Genomic DNA, 12,922 nt, shown 5'->3' with positions numbered 1-12,922 from the left:
TTTACAACCAGTTCTGCTACATGTTTGCTCGCTGCCATCTTTATTTCAGATTGCATTTACCACTTGTAATCATCCATATTACTTGTATTTCACTATCTCTTCGTCGAACTAGTGCACCTATACACTTGACAAGTGTATTGGGTGTGTTGTGGACACAAGAGACTTCTTGTATGGTAATTGCATGGTTGCTTAAGAGGGATAACTTTGACCTCTACCTCCCTTTGTTCGATAAACCTTAGGTGATCCACTTAAGGGAAACTTGCTATTGTTCTACAAACCTATGCACTTGGAGGCTCAACACTGTCTACAAGAATAGAAGCGTGCGTAGACATCATACCCCCACGTAAATCTGCACCGTCTGTGGGCATCATGCGTGTCGCAGTCATGGCTTCGGCGGCTCTCTAATCTCGGCGACCCACCGCCACATCAACTCCTCAGAAACCTACTGCCTCGTCAACTCCATGCCAACCTTCTGCCTCGTCAACTCCACGCCAACCTAGTGCCTCGTCATCTCAAGAGTTGCCAACTACCTTGTCGAATCCTCGGCAACCGACTACCTCGTCGACTCCTCGGCAACCGACTACCTCGTCGACTCCTTGGCAACCTGCCGCCTCGTCGACTCCTCGGCGACCCACTGCGCGTTGACTCCATCCGTCGTGCAACCTGTCGCCTCGTCGACTCCCCAGCGACCCGCTGCCGAGTTGACTCCATATGTCGTGCAACCTCCCGCCTCATCAAATCCTTGACGACCCGCTGCCGCGTTGACTCCGTCCATCATGCAACCTGTTGCGTCGTCGACCCGCTTTCACGCTGACTCTGTCCAACATTTTACCCGTCTCCGAATCGACTCCTCTGCGACCCGATGCCACATCAACTACGCCTCATCCAATAAAGCTAAGTGTTCCTCCACCAAGAGTCGATAACTATTTACTTGCGGCCACACCCGATACTCTGGGGCGGCGTCGTAGAATCTAACCTTACATATCATCGACTCTGCGCGGTCAAAACCTTACATGCAAAATCCCGAGTAGCCAACTCCAGCTAAACCTCACATCCTCTCCGCCATCGCAACTCTATCCTCGTGGACCACTGCCTCCGGTGCCTAGCTCTCCTCTCCTCCGCATCACCTCTCTATGTGCATGTTGCTCCCCTAGGGCGCCCGAAACTCCACCGACACCTCCGCTGCTCGGTCGCGTCATCGATGCAAGCTGACTTGTTCTCATGCAACCTCGACATCGAGTCAAATGCGTCGTCAGCAACCTCCCCATCTTGCATATCAAGCTGAGACGCCACAAATTGACGCCCCGAACATCGTCATCCTCCACTCAAGTCGAGCTCGTCGTCGATGGTAGCGTCCTCCCGATCTTTGTTGCACCCATGGTGAGTACCTGATCCTGCTAGACACTCCCCATCATCACTGCAGCCTCTTTAGAAAGCTGCCGCTGTGCACCATTCTTCGCTGCCATTCTAGAGTTCACCGTCGCCATCTTCGGTGAGACTAGGGCCTCGTCTGTCGATCATTCGACTCGGACTCTCCCGCTCGTCCAGATGCGCACGTTCCCATGCTCCGACACTAGCTGTAGGTCCATCCCCGCGTTGTTGCCAGTGGCGGGAGCTCTGGCTGGGGCCTGTGGCGATGGTGGAAACCCTAGGACGTCGCTCGAGGAGGGGAGACCCGCAGTCACGTGATGATGCTCCAGTTTGTCGGATTCTGGCCGAAGAGAGAGAGAGAGAGAGAGAGAGAGAGAGAGAGAGAGAGAGAGAGAGAGAGAGGGAGGGAGAGGGAGAGGGAGAGGGAGAGGGAGAGGGAGAGGGAGAGGGAGAGGGAGAGGGAGAGGGAGAGAGAGGGAGAGGGAGAGGGAGAGGGAGAGGGAGAGGGAGAGAGGGAGAGGGAGGGAGAGGGAGGGAGAGGGAAAGGGAGGGAGAGGGAGAGGGAGAGGGAGAGGGAGAGGGAAAGGGAAAGGGAAAGGGAGAGAGAGAGAGAGACTTGAGAAAGATGCAGAAGAAGAGGGGAGAGGGGGGAAAGATGGGGCCTGATAGGTGAGCCCCTCGTTCACCTCACAAAGTTGTTGTTAAAAGGCTATTGGACGAGTATTTAGTCAAATCTGCAACGCTCTACCTCAAACTTGCTATGTTTTGGAAAAATTAAGTAGCTGAAATGGTAGTGAGGTGTAGCTTCTTGTAATTTACTCAGGTCCGGACCCAGGGGAGTGAGCCCCCTACCCCAAATATTTGGGGGCCCAACATTTCTACGTTGCCCTTTTATATAGTGCATACTTCAAAACATAATCGTAAAACTGGATCAGCTCAATTGGTGTTACGGTTGAAGTGTGCTAGTGTGATACATAGAAGGTTTCAAGTTTGAACTCCTCATGTCTCATAAACTAGTTTCCTTTTTGTTCCCGTTTCTCTTTTCTTCCTTTTTTTCTCCGTCTCTCTTTTGATGCCTATGCTGCAAATACTTGGTTTTATTTTATTTTATTAGGATTGAATAAAACTAGAGAAGCTGCATGTATAAATCACACATACTATACCTACCTCTTGAACAAATTTCTATCTCTTGAAACAAATTTGGTGTCCAAGTTTTAACCATGTCAGAAAAAATGTATTGCGATTTTACGATATCTTAACTTCTCATATTTAAATTAAACAAATCATCATTGTGATTTTAATGTATGGCGATTGAGGCAAATTTCATATAGTGGTATTGTATTCCTCTCATATGGATATATAGGTTTTATAATAGGTTTATCTATGTATATGTACAATTGTTATGAGAGGTTTACATACTACAAGCCTTTAAGATTCTAAAATATTTTCCTAATTTTTAAAACTCAAATAGCTTAATTCTTCAAAACCATTGAATGCATTTTTTTTTGTTGGACCGTTGGTCGCCGGATTTTAAACTACATGGTTTCTCTTAAAACAACTTTTAAGACAGTCTTACCATGAGTTTGGAATATACGGGCTCCAAGAGTAGTTCTTTAGTTTGAACATCCAATACATATATGTTACAATTTTTGGTGTAAAATATATACATTATAATTATTCGTTAGTTATATTTCTCTAGTGAGATAGGGCCCCATTTTAGAGTTTGGCAAGGGGCTCCGGATTTTGCCGGCCTGGACCTGAATTTACTCAGTGGGTTGAGATGATAGAATACGTGCTTAACATGTTTAGTCAACTAGCAGGATTTGAATGGAATCTCTTCAAATCAAATCATGATCGTGATGTGATTGTGATCCTGATACGGTTGAGATATATATATATATAACGGGGACAGGCGGTAGAGCGCTGTGCACAACTCCATCAAATAGATCTCATTGTTTTCCATTCACAAACAGCGGACGAGTTGCGGCAGTAGCTAGCAGGCATGGCTGGCGCAACGGCCGACGACAAGAAGAATGGACCGGTGAAGATGGCCGCGCGGCCCTTCGGATCCTCGTTTATGTTAGTGTTCGTGCACGCGGACGCGGTGGACGTGACGCTGATGGTCCTGGGTCTGGTGGGCGCCATCGGCGACGGCATTTCGGTGCCGGTGTCGCTGCTCATCTCCAGCCTCATCTACAACGACCTCGGCAATGGCCCTGAGCTCGCTCAGGAGTTCAGCTCCAAGATCAACAAGGTACGCACGCATCCATGACGAGTAATACATTTCTAAAGAGGTAATAGGCTAATAGCACCAGCCATACAACAACTTGCGTGGTGGGAGCGACTTCACACAACAACTTGAAAAATATGGTCAGGTAGTACACAAACTTGTCATTGAGATGCAAATCAGTACAAAACTGTTATAGACATGACACGTGGCAACACTAATTTTAGAAATAACCCTTGCATATTTTTCTCTCGTAATTGTGACCCTTTCCTCTTTTCCCCTTCATCGGGCAGTCACTCTTGCACGGCGCGCGGCTCACATCCAACACGTCGGCTGCGGACTGGCACACGAGCCGGCTCTACGCCACCACGTCGTTGTTCTCTGCCTCCATGTCCGCGGGGACATACAGGGGCGGTGGTTCCTGACATCAGACAGGGCAGCGGCAAGTACGGCGGATGATCCCCGGCTGGCCGGCTCCGGTGGCTGTCCACAGCGCGCGGTGGCGGTCGTGCCCTGCGAGGGCGGCGACATACACAGTTCCGCAAGGTGCCAGAAAACCGCCGGGGAGCTCGTAGATGCAGGCGTCCGCCCACCATCGTACGGGCGCAGAGGACCGATGGCGGAACTCCAGCGAGGGCGCCCTGCTCTTATTGGCGATGCCTCCCGGAACGCCGGGAAAAAGGAGGGCAACCGAGAGCAGGGCACGGAGGAACTGGAAGGCCATATGGAACACGGAGGATCTGGGAGGAGTACGCGGAACAGCTCTGCATGGCGACCGCATCGTGCTGGTCCTCTCCCATGAGAGCTCCGATGACACATTGGCCCTCGCCACCCGCGTGGAGCAGCTTGTAGGCGGTAGGCCCCTCAAGAGGTACCCCATTGCGCCGTAGAACCGGAAGGGCGTCGCTGAGGACTGAGGACGACCACCGTCATGTACTCATGTTCGTCCTATCAAACGTCACTGGGATAGGTTGTCGTTGCTGCCGATGCGCGCCCCGACGACGTATACCATTCTACTCCGTAATTCACAGTATGTTAAAGGAACACATGAAAGTGCAGTCGCTAAATTGGAGTCTCGCAGCGCTGTAGGCTTCTGCTACATGCGCTCGGCTCGCAGGCCTATGACGACAGCTGACAGGCGGTCGCGACGGAGTGCCTCGCCCACATCTTGCCTGCGTGGGAAGCTGTGGGTCGGTGGTGCCTCTCCATTCCGGCAGCGGTTCCATTCTCTAGGGCTCCACTCTCCCACGGCCAGGTGCAGCATAGCCAGCTCTGACGGCCAAGTCTTCGATGGTCATGAGCGGAGCGGTCAGGCGCGTCGACTGCTTGGGTGCAGCGACTCCATCGGCTGCGTCGGCCAGGTGTGGCGGGCAGCATGGGCGGACCTTTCATGTGCGACGAATGGCATGGACGGACCGGCAGGCGTGGTGCTACTGCTCCGGTGGCCAAGTTGTGATTAGACTAGTACGGGCCAAGCCCTTCACGGTCTCGCGTCTTGGAAAAGTGGAAAAGGGCAAAGAACTCATACTACAGCGTAGTCATTATAGGATATGTGATTAGACTAGTATTATGCAATTAATATGTTAATCATGAGTTCAATGGATAATTGTACCAGGGTTTTTTCGCAAAAATACGCTGCCACGTATCATGTTTAGAACAGTTTTATACTGATTTGCACCTCAATTACAAATTCGTGTACTACCTCACCACATTTTTCAAGTTGTTGTATGAAATTACTCCCACCATGCAAGTTGTTGTATGTGCGATGCTATTACCTCATTTCTAAACATCTATTGACCCTGCCACTTGGCTAATTAACTTGCAATTATTGTCATTTTGGTCGAATGATCCACTCGATCAGAACGCGATGAACCTTGTCCTTTTGGCGTTGGGTTGCTGGGTGATGGCGTTCCTAGGTGAGTGAAAATATACTTGTATGCTAACAATGGCGTGCGTTCAATGTTGCACGCGTCAATGTGTGTGCCCCTGTCTGCCTGAAAAACCACTACCCATGATGTCTGTGCAGAGGGGTATTGCTGGTCTCGGACGGCGGAGCGGCAGGCTTCGCGGATGCGCGAACGGTACCTGGCAGCGGTGCTTCGGCAGGACGTGGAGTACTTCGACCTCAAGGTGGGCACCACGGCCGAGATCATCGCCAGCGTCTCCGGCGACAGCCTGGTCATCCAGGATGTGCTGAGCGAGAAAGTGCCCAACTTCGTGATGAATGCGGCCAGGTTCCTTAGTAGCTACGCCATCTGCTTCGCCATCGTCTGGCGTCTCGCCCTGGTGGCGCTTCCGTCCCTCCTTCTCCTCGTCATCCCGGGCTTCATGTACGGCCGCATCCTCATCGGTCTCACGCGCCAGATCAGGGAGCATTACACCTGCACCGGCGCCATCGTGGAGCAGGCTGTGTCCTCGGCGCGAACCGTGTACTCGTGTGCTGCCGAGCGGGACACCATGGCGCGGTTCTCGGTTGCACAGGAGGAGTCGGCAAGGCTGGGCATCAAGCAAGGGTTAGCCAAGGGCATCGCCATCGGTAGCAACGGCATCACCTTCGCCATCTGGGCCCTCCTAGTCTGGTACGGCAGTCGCCTCGTCATGTACCACGGCTACCGGGGCGGTACTGTCTACACCGTCCCCATCTCCATCGTCGTCGGCGGCCTGTACGATGCATTACATTTACATCACATTCACAGCCGTTATATCACATGCGTGGATGGAACCCTGATTGACTGATGCTGGATCATTGTGTATGCGTGTAGGGCGCTTGGGTCCGGGCTGTCGAACCTCAAGTACTTTTCCGAGGCGACCGTGGCCGCTGAGAGAGTGCTGGAGGTGATTCGGCGGGTGCCCAAGATTGACTCGGGTAACGACACCGGCCATGAACTAGCCAATGTAGCCGGCGAGGTGGAGTTCAAGAGGGTACAATTCTGCTACCCGTCGCGACCTGAGAGCCCCATTTTCGCGAGCTTCAGCCTACGGGTGCCGGCAGGGCGAACGGCTGCACTGGTAGGGAGCAGCGGGTCCGGGAAGTCGACAGTGGTGGCACTGCTGGAGAGGTTCTACGACCCGTCAGCGGGGGAGGTGACGCTGGACGGTGTGGACATCCGGAAGCTGAGGCTCAAGTGGCTTCGCGCGCAGATGGGGCTCGTCAACCAGGAGCCAGCGCTGTTCGCAACTTCCATTAGGGAGAATATACTGTTCGGCAAGGAGGACGCTACGCCTGAGGAGGTCACTGCGGCGGCCAAGGCCGCCAACGCCCACAACTTCATCTCGCAGCTGCCGGAGGGCTACGACACGCAGGTAAAATTATTGTAACCCTTCTTAATCTAGCAAACTACTACGCGCAACTTCATTTTGCATTTGGATGGATGTTTGCAGTTACTCCTTACGTTCATGAATTAAGCCGTAAAGTCAAACTTTCAAATTTTGACCAAACCTTATGAAATAGAGTCTAATTGGATGACGAATAGAAGATTTAATGTTCTTTTTCTTGCATTCAGTTAACAGATCGTCTCTAGGATAAAAGATGATTACAATTGTTAGATTTTCAAGAAACTGGTGCATCTTCAATTGCTGATCCTTTTGTAATCTTCCTTCTTACGTGGAAAAGTTGTGGTCCATGCGTCATTAGTCTAACTAATAATAACCTTATTTGATATAAAAACAGGTGGGTGAGCGTGGTGTCCAAATGTCAGGAGGACAAAAGCAAAGGATTGCTATTGCCAGAGCAATCCTGAAGTCACCCAAGATCCTCCTCCTTGATGAGGCCACCAGTTCACTCGACACCGAGTCAGAGAGTGTTGTACAGGAGGCGCTCGACCTGGCCTCCATGGGCCGGACAACAATTGTCGTTGCACATCGCCTGTCCACTGTACGCAATGCTGACATGATTGTTGTAATGCAATCCGGTGAGGTCAAAGAGCTGGGCTCCCATGATGAGCTCATTGCCGCTGAAGATGGTCTCTACTCATCTCTTATTCGCCTGCAGCAGACTAAAAAATCAAATGAGGCTGATCATGTTAGTGGAACTGGCAGCACTACTTCCGTTACCAGGATATTCTCTGCAGCTAGCAAGTCAAGCTCAGCCCGGTCATTGGGTGATACCCGCGAGGTTAATCGCATTGAAGCACCAAATCTTCCCCTGCCATCCTTTAGAAGGCTGCTTATGTTCAATGCACCAGAGTGGAGGCAGGCGCTTATCGGAAGCTTGAGTGCAGTTGTGTGTGGAGCCATCCTCCCTGCTTATGCGTATGCCAAGGGAAGCATGCTATCGGTATACTTCCTAACAGATCACGATGAAATTAGGGTCAAAACAAGGGCCTATGCACTCGGCTTTGTCGCCCTTGCAGTGCTCTCATTCTTGATGAATATAGGACAACATTACAACTTTGGTGTCATGGGAGAATACCTCACAAAGAGGGTCAGGGAACAGATGCTCGCAAAAATCCTCACATTTGAGATTGGATGGTTCGACCGTGATGAGAACTCCAGTGGTGCCATATGCTCACGGCTTGCCAAGGATGCCAACATTGTAAGTACCAGACAACGAGTAAGAGTGTTGATACTTGAATGGATATTTATCTAACCTATATATGGATATGTTTTTCTCGTAGGTAAGGTCTCTAGTGGGTGATCGAATGGCGCTGGTGATCGAGGCGGTTTCTGCGGTGTTTATTGCTTGCGCCATGGGTCTCTTCATTGCCTGGCGTCTGGCCCTTGTCATGATAGCGGTGCAGCCTCTCATCATCGTATGCTATTATGCTCGCCGTGTGTTACTCAAGAGCATGTCCAAGAAATCAATAGATGCACAATCCCAGAGTAGCAAGATAGCTGCTGAAGCTGTCTCCAATCTCCGTACAATCACCGCCTTCTCTTCGCAGAACCGAATCTTAGGCCTCTTTAACCAAGCACAGAATGGATATCGCAAGGAAAGCATACGTCAGTCGTGGATTGCAGGCCTTGGCCTTGGCACTTCCACGAGCTTGGTCACATGCACATTGGCGCTTGACTTTTGGTTTGGTGGCAGGCTCGTAGCTCAGAACCACATTACCGCCAAGGAATTCTTCCAAACCTTCATTATTCTAGTAAGCACAGGACGTATGATTGCTGATGTTGGTAGCATGACAACTGACCTGGCTAAGGGCGCAGATGCACTTGCTTCGGTGATTGCTGTTCTAGACCGGGTAACCAAAATTGACCCTGACAACCCTGAGGGATACAAGCCAGAGAAGCTTAATGGTGAGGTGGACATTATAGGGGTCGATTTTGCATACCCGTCAAGGCCGGATCTGATCATTTTCAAAGGATTCTCATTATGCATCCAACCAGGAAAGTCAACAGCTCTGGTTGGGCAAAGTGGCTGTGGCAAGTCGACCATTATTGGGCTTATAGAGCGATTCTATGACCCGCTTAGGGGAATGGTAAGGATTGATGGAAGGAATATCAAAACATACAATCTTCGAGCCCTGCGGCAGCACATTGGACTGGTCAGCCAGGAGCCAACTCTATTTGCAGGCACCATCAGAGAAAACATTTTATATGGCACTGAAACAGCCAGTGAGATAGAAATTGAGAATGCAGCAAGGTCTGCCTATGCACATGACTTCATCAGCAACCTCAAGGATGGGTATGACACATGGTGCGGCGACAGAGGTGTTCATCTATCAGGGGGGCAGAAGCAGCGCATTGCAATAGCTCGTGCCGTCCTGAAGAACCCATCTATCTTGCTACTAGATGAGGCTACAAGTGCACTGGACAGCAAGTCCGAAAAGGTTTTACAAGAGGCATTGGAGAAGGTAATGGTCGGGAGGACAACTGTGGTGGTGGCACACAGGCTCAGCACGATACAAAACTGTGATCTCATCACGGTGATCGACAAAGGTGTTGTTGTGGAGAAGGGCACACATTTATCCCTCATGTCAAAGGGTCCCTCCGGAATATATTATAGCTTAGTTAGTCAGTAACAAGGAGGCTACGTGAACTCAATATTAGGAAGCAAGGGAGGTGGATACACCTGAGAAAATCACTCAATATAGACCAATCAGCCTTTGTAATGTTTTGTACGAAATCATCTCGAAAATGATTGTTGTTCGGATGAAAGGGATTCTAGCCAAGTTCAGAGTACTTTTGTTCCAGGGAGGCTTATTAGTTATTACTAACAATATTTTATTGGCTTATGAATGCATGCATACAATAAAGAATAGGGATTTCTATTTTCGTGCCCTCGGTTCCTTAGTTGTGCTCAGTTTTCCCCAGCTCCTTAGTTTTTCCTCAGTTTTCCCCAAGACCTTGTCTGAAACCATCACAGATGCTATAACGGCCGGTTGCCCGACGGTTGACCGTTATCTTCTGACTAGTGGGGCCACGTAGAGCCCGCAAAGACACGTCAGACCATCCATCTTTGTTTGACCGTAAGATCGCTGTATCCCTGACCAAAACACGCACGAGTGGGGCTTCGGTATATCGAATGACAAGTGGGCCATGGCGCTGATACAAGGGGCAATACACGGGTAGGAATAGATTTTTAAACGGAGCTCTACGAGCGATGGCACGGAGGAGGTGGCCTGCGGGGTGCCGAGATGAGATCGACGTCCACAAAGAACCGCATGAGGCGAGACCGGACGCATTAGATAGATATGAACTAGACGCGTTTAACCATGCAAAGAAGAGAAGAAATGGTCGACGACATCGACGACTACCTCAAAACTTTGACTGACCGTGTCCGACACGAACGCGAGCAATGTAGAGAAAACTAGTGTCTCTCCTTTCTAGCGTGTATAGATGGGTGCTAGAAGAGTGTGGTGGCGAAGGGAAAGACCTCGCGGTGGTCCGTGGCGTCCAGACGATAGCGGGCGGCGTGGCCGTGCCCACGTCGGCGTGGATGCATGTTCGGCATTGGCATCGGCATGTACGTTCGGCATTGACCTCGGCGGTATCTCCTGGTGTGTCGGTGATCGAATGAGGGGACGGGATTGAGGGTGCATCCCGACGGTGACCTAGCGATGGCGTCGAGCATAGCCGTTCGACCATGCCGATATCGGCATCGGCAAAGTTTGGAGGCTGTGGTGCTCGAATCAAAGAGGGATTTGTTTCTTGTACGCCAAAAGTGATTTGAAACAAGTTTCGTGTTGAAGGTTAGGTAACGAAAGTTTGTAACTAAGCCCAAAATTATACTAGCGCCATGGTGAGGTTCTTTTTGATAGAGCTATACGGTTGGGAAAACTTTTTTGACACTTTTTAGATAGGGTTCCTTGTTGTTACACGTATGGCATCATATATGGCAAATTTGGGATCATTTGGAGATGTTCGAAAAAATCACTTTGCTTAAACGCATGCCGTTTCGTCTCACTGAAACCAGCTTTTCTAACAAGGTGATTTATTCTACCTCCTCTAAATGACCTCAAATTTCATACAGCTGATCTTCTATACATAGATAGATAGATTGTTTCGTTTTTATATTTTTCGAACTTTTTATTTCCTTTTATAATATCCAATTGATTTTCAGGTCAAAACCTCGAAAAACAGCATCATGTATGGCATCATTTTCGCCATAAATTTCAAATTTTGTGAAACTTTCCCTTTTAGATATTCCTTGTTGTTATAGATATGGCATAATGTATGCCAAATTTGGTTAGGTCTCACTGAAACCAGCTTTTGTAACAAGTTAGGTTTTTTAGACCTTCTCAAAAGGGATTTTTTTCTACCTTCTCTAAATGACCTCAAAAATCATACAGACGATCTTCTATACAAAGATAGGTAGATTGTTTCGTTTTTACATTTTTTTGAACTTTTATTTCCCTTTATAATACCCATTTGTTTTCAGGTCAAAACCTCAAATACGGAGATAGATAGATTGGTTCGTTTATCATTTTTACCGTGAATAGTAATGGCTACAAGAAATCGGTAATGGTCTATCAATTTTTGCGTGAAAAGTAATGGATACAACAAATCGGTGATGGTTTATCATTTTTTGCGTGAAAATTAATGGCTACAACAAATCGGTGATGGTTTATCATTTGGGATTTTCGTGAAAATTAATGGCTACAACAAATCGGTGACGGTTTATCATTTTTTGCGTGAAAATTTATGGCTACAACAAATCGGTGATGGTTTATCATTTTTTTGCGTGAAAAGTAATGCCTAAAAGAGTTTATAATTTTTAGCGCGTGAAAATAAATACAGAAAACCGCCCTTTAGCATACTTAGAGAGTGGAAGGTAACCGCCGACAGAGAGAGAGAGAGAGAGGGGTTATCCTGCCCGTTAGATCATACGATCAACGGTCGGCGGGCACGATCCGCGTGACATGGGCTAGACCAATCAGGGCAATGTTGCACGTGTGAGAGAATTTGTGGAGGGAGAGGGCAAAAGCTGAGTAGTATCAAGAAACCAAGGGCACCTATGTAAAAAACAGACTAAGGGATTCAAATATGAGATTTAAAAAATGGAAAATGCGTGTTTTGTACAATAAAACCCATCTTGGCCTATCTCAAACTATTTGCAATACAAATATACATGAGTGTGAGAATTGTGGCCTCATTTAGACAAAGTATGTTTTGGGGAAAACTGTTTTGGGAAGGGCTTATTGTGGAAAACCATGCACCTTCATAGCTACTAGGTGATTTGAGAAGGCTTTTGAGAAGTGGCAATTTGTGGTAAAACTTGATTTATCTATGACTTATCTATGTTTTGAGAACTGGCAATTTGTGGTAAAGACTCCATGAGTATGTGCCACTATTTTTCGGAATTTTTTGCACATTAAATGACTCATTTAACTAGTTAATCCCATTTGTTGACTGTCTCTGTTGACCAACTACTTGAGGGTAAAACTGAGCATATTGCACTAGCCAGTATTAGCACTCAAGGGGAAAACTGAGCACACAAAAAATGCTAGTATAATGCTCGAGGTTATACCTGAGTATATCTAAATTTCCAGGGTTACACTCGAGGACGCGTGTTGCGGTGCAGAAATGAAAGACGTGCAATTGTTGACGCGTAGACGCCGGTCGCGGTGCGAAGTCGAAGACGTGCAATCGTGGACGCGTGGCGCATTGCGTGAAGTCCAAGACGTGCGGACGTGCGGCGGTGGACGCGTAGGACGCGGGTCGCATTAACCACCCCTTGCCTTTATAGACGCCTCCTCCCACTATCTCTCGTCACTCTCACTCGCCTACGCAACGCCGCCTCTCTCACGTCCCATCATCTTCTCCAAAGCAAAAAACCCTCTCCCTCTCCCTCTCCTCTGCCGGCGAGATGGACAAGGAGAATGGCAATCCCATCGTCCACGGCGCCGTCGGCTCCAAGCGCGACGCCTCCCTCTTCGA

General features: G+C 49.0%; 1 protein-coding gene across 1 annotated transcript; it reads left to right on the top strand.

Moving 5' to 3' along the window:
* The first annotated feature begins 3,373 nt into the window (after nt 1-3,373).
* LOC124648671 (putative multidrug resistance protein) lies at nt 3,374-9,564 on the top strand. Its single transcript, XM_047188390.1, has 6 exons — nt 3,374-3,625; nt 5,460-5,514; nt 5,625-6,261; nt 6,361-6,901; nt 7,269-8,132; nt 8,215-9,564. The coding sequence occupies exons 1-6, from the start codon at nt 3,374-3,376 to the stop codon at nt 9,562-9,564; spliced, it is 3,699 nt and encodes a 1,232-aa protein (XP_047044346.1).
* Nucleotides 9,565-12,922: the final 3,358 nt, after the last annotated feature.

This window comes from Lolium rigidum, chromosome 4, assembly GCF_022539505.1.
Source record: "Lolium rigidum isolate FL_2022 chromosome 4, APGP_CSIRO_Lrig_0.1, whole genome shotgun sequence".
Classification (NCBI taxonomy): Eukaryota; Viridiplantae; Streptophyta; class Magnoliopsida; order Poales; family Poaceae; genus Lolium; species Lolium rigidum.
This window is presented reverse-complemented; position numbering and strand designations above follow the sequence as displayed.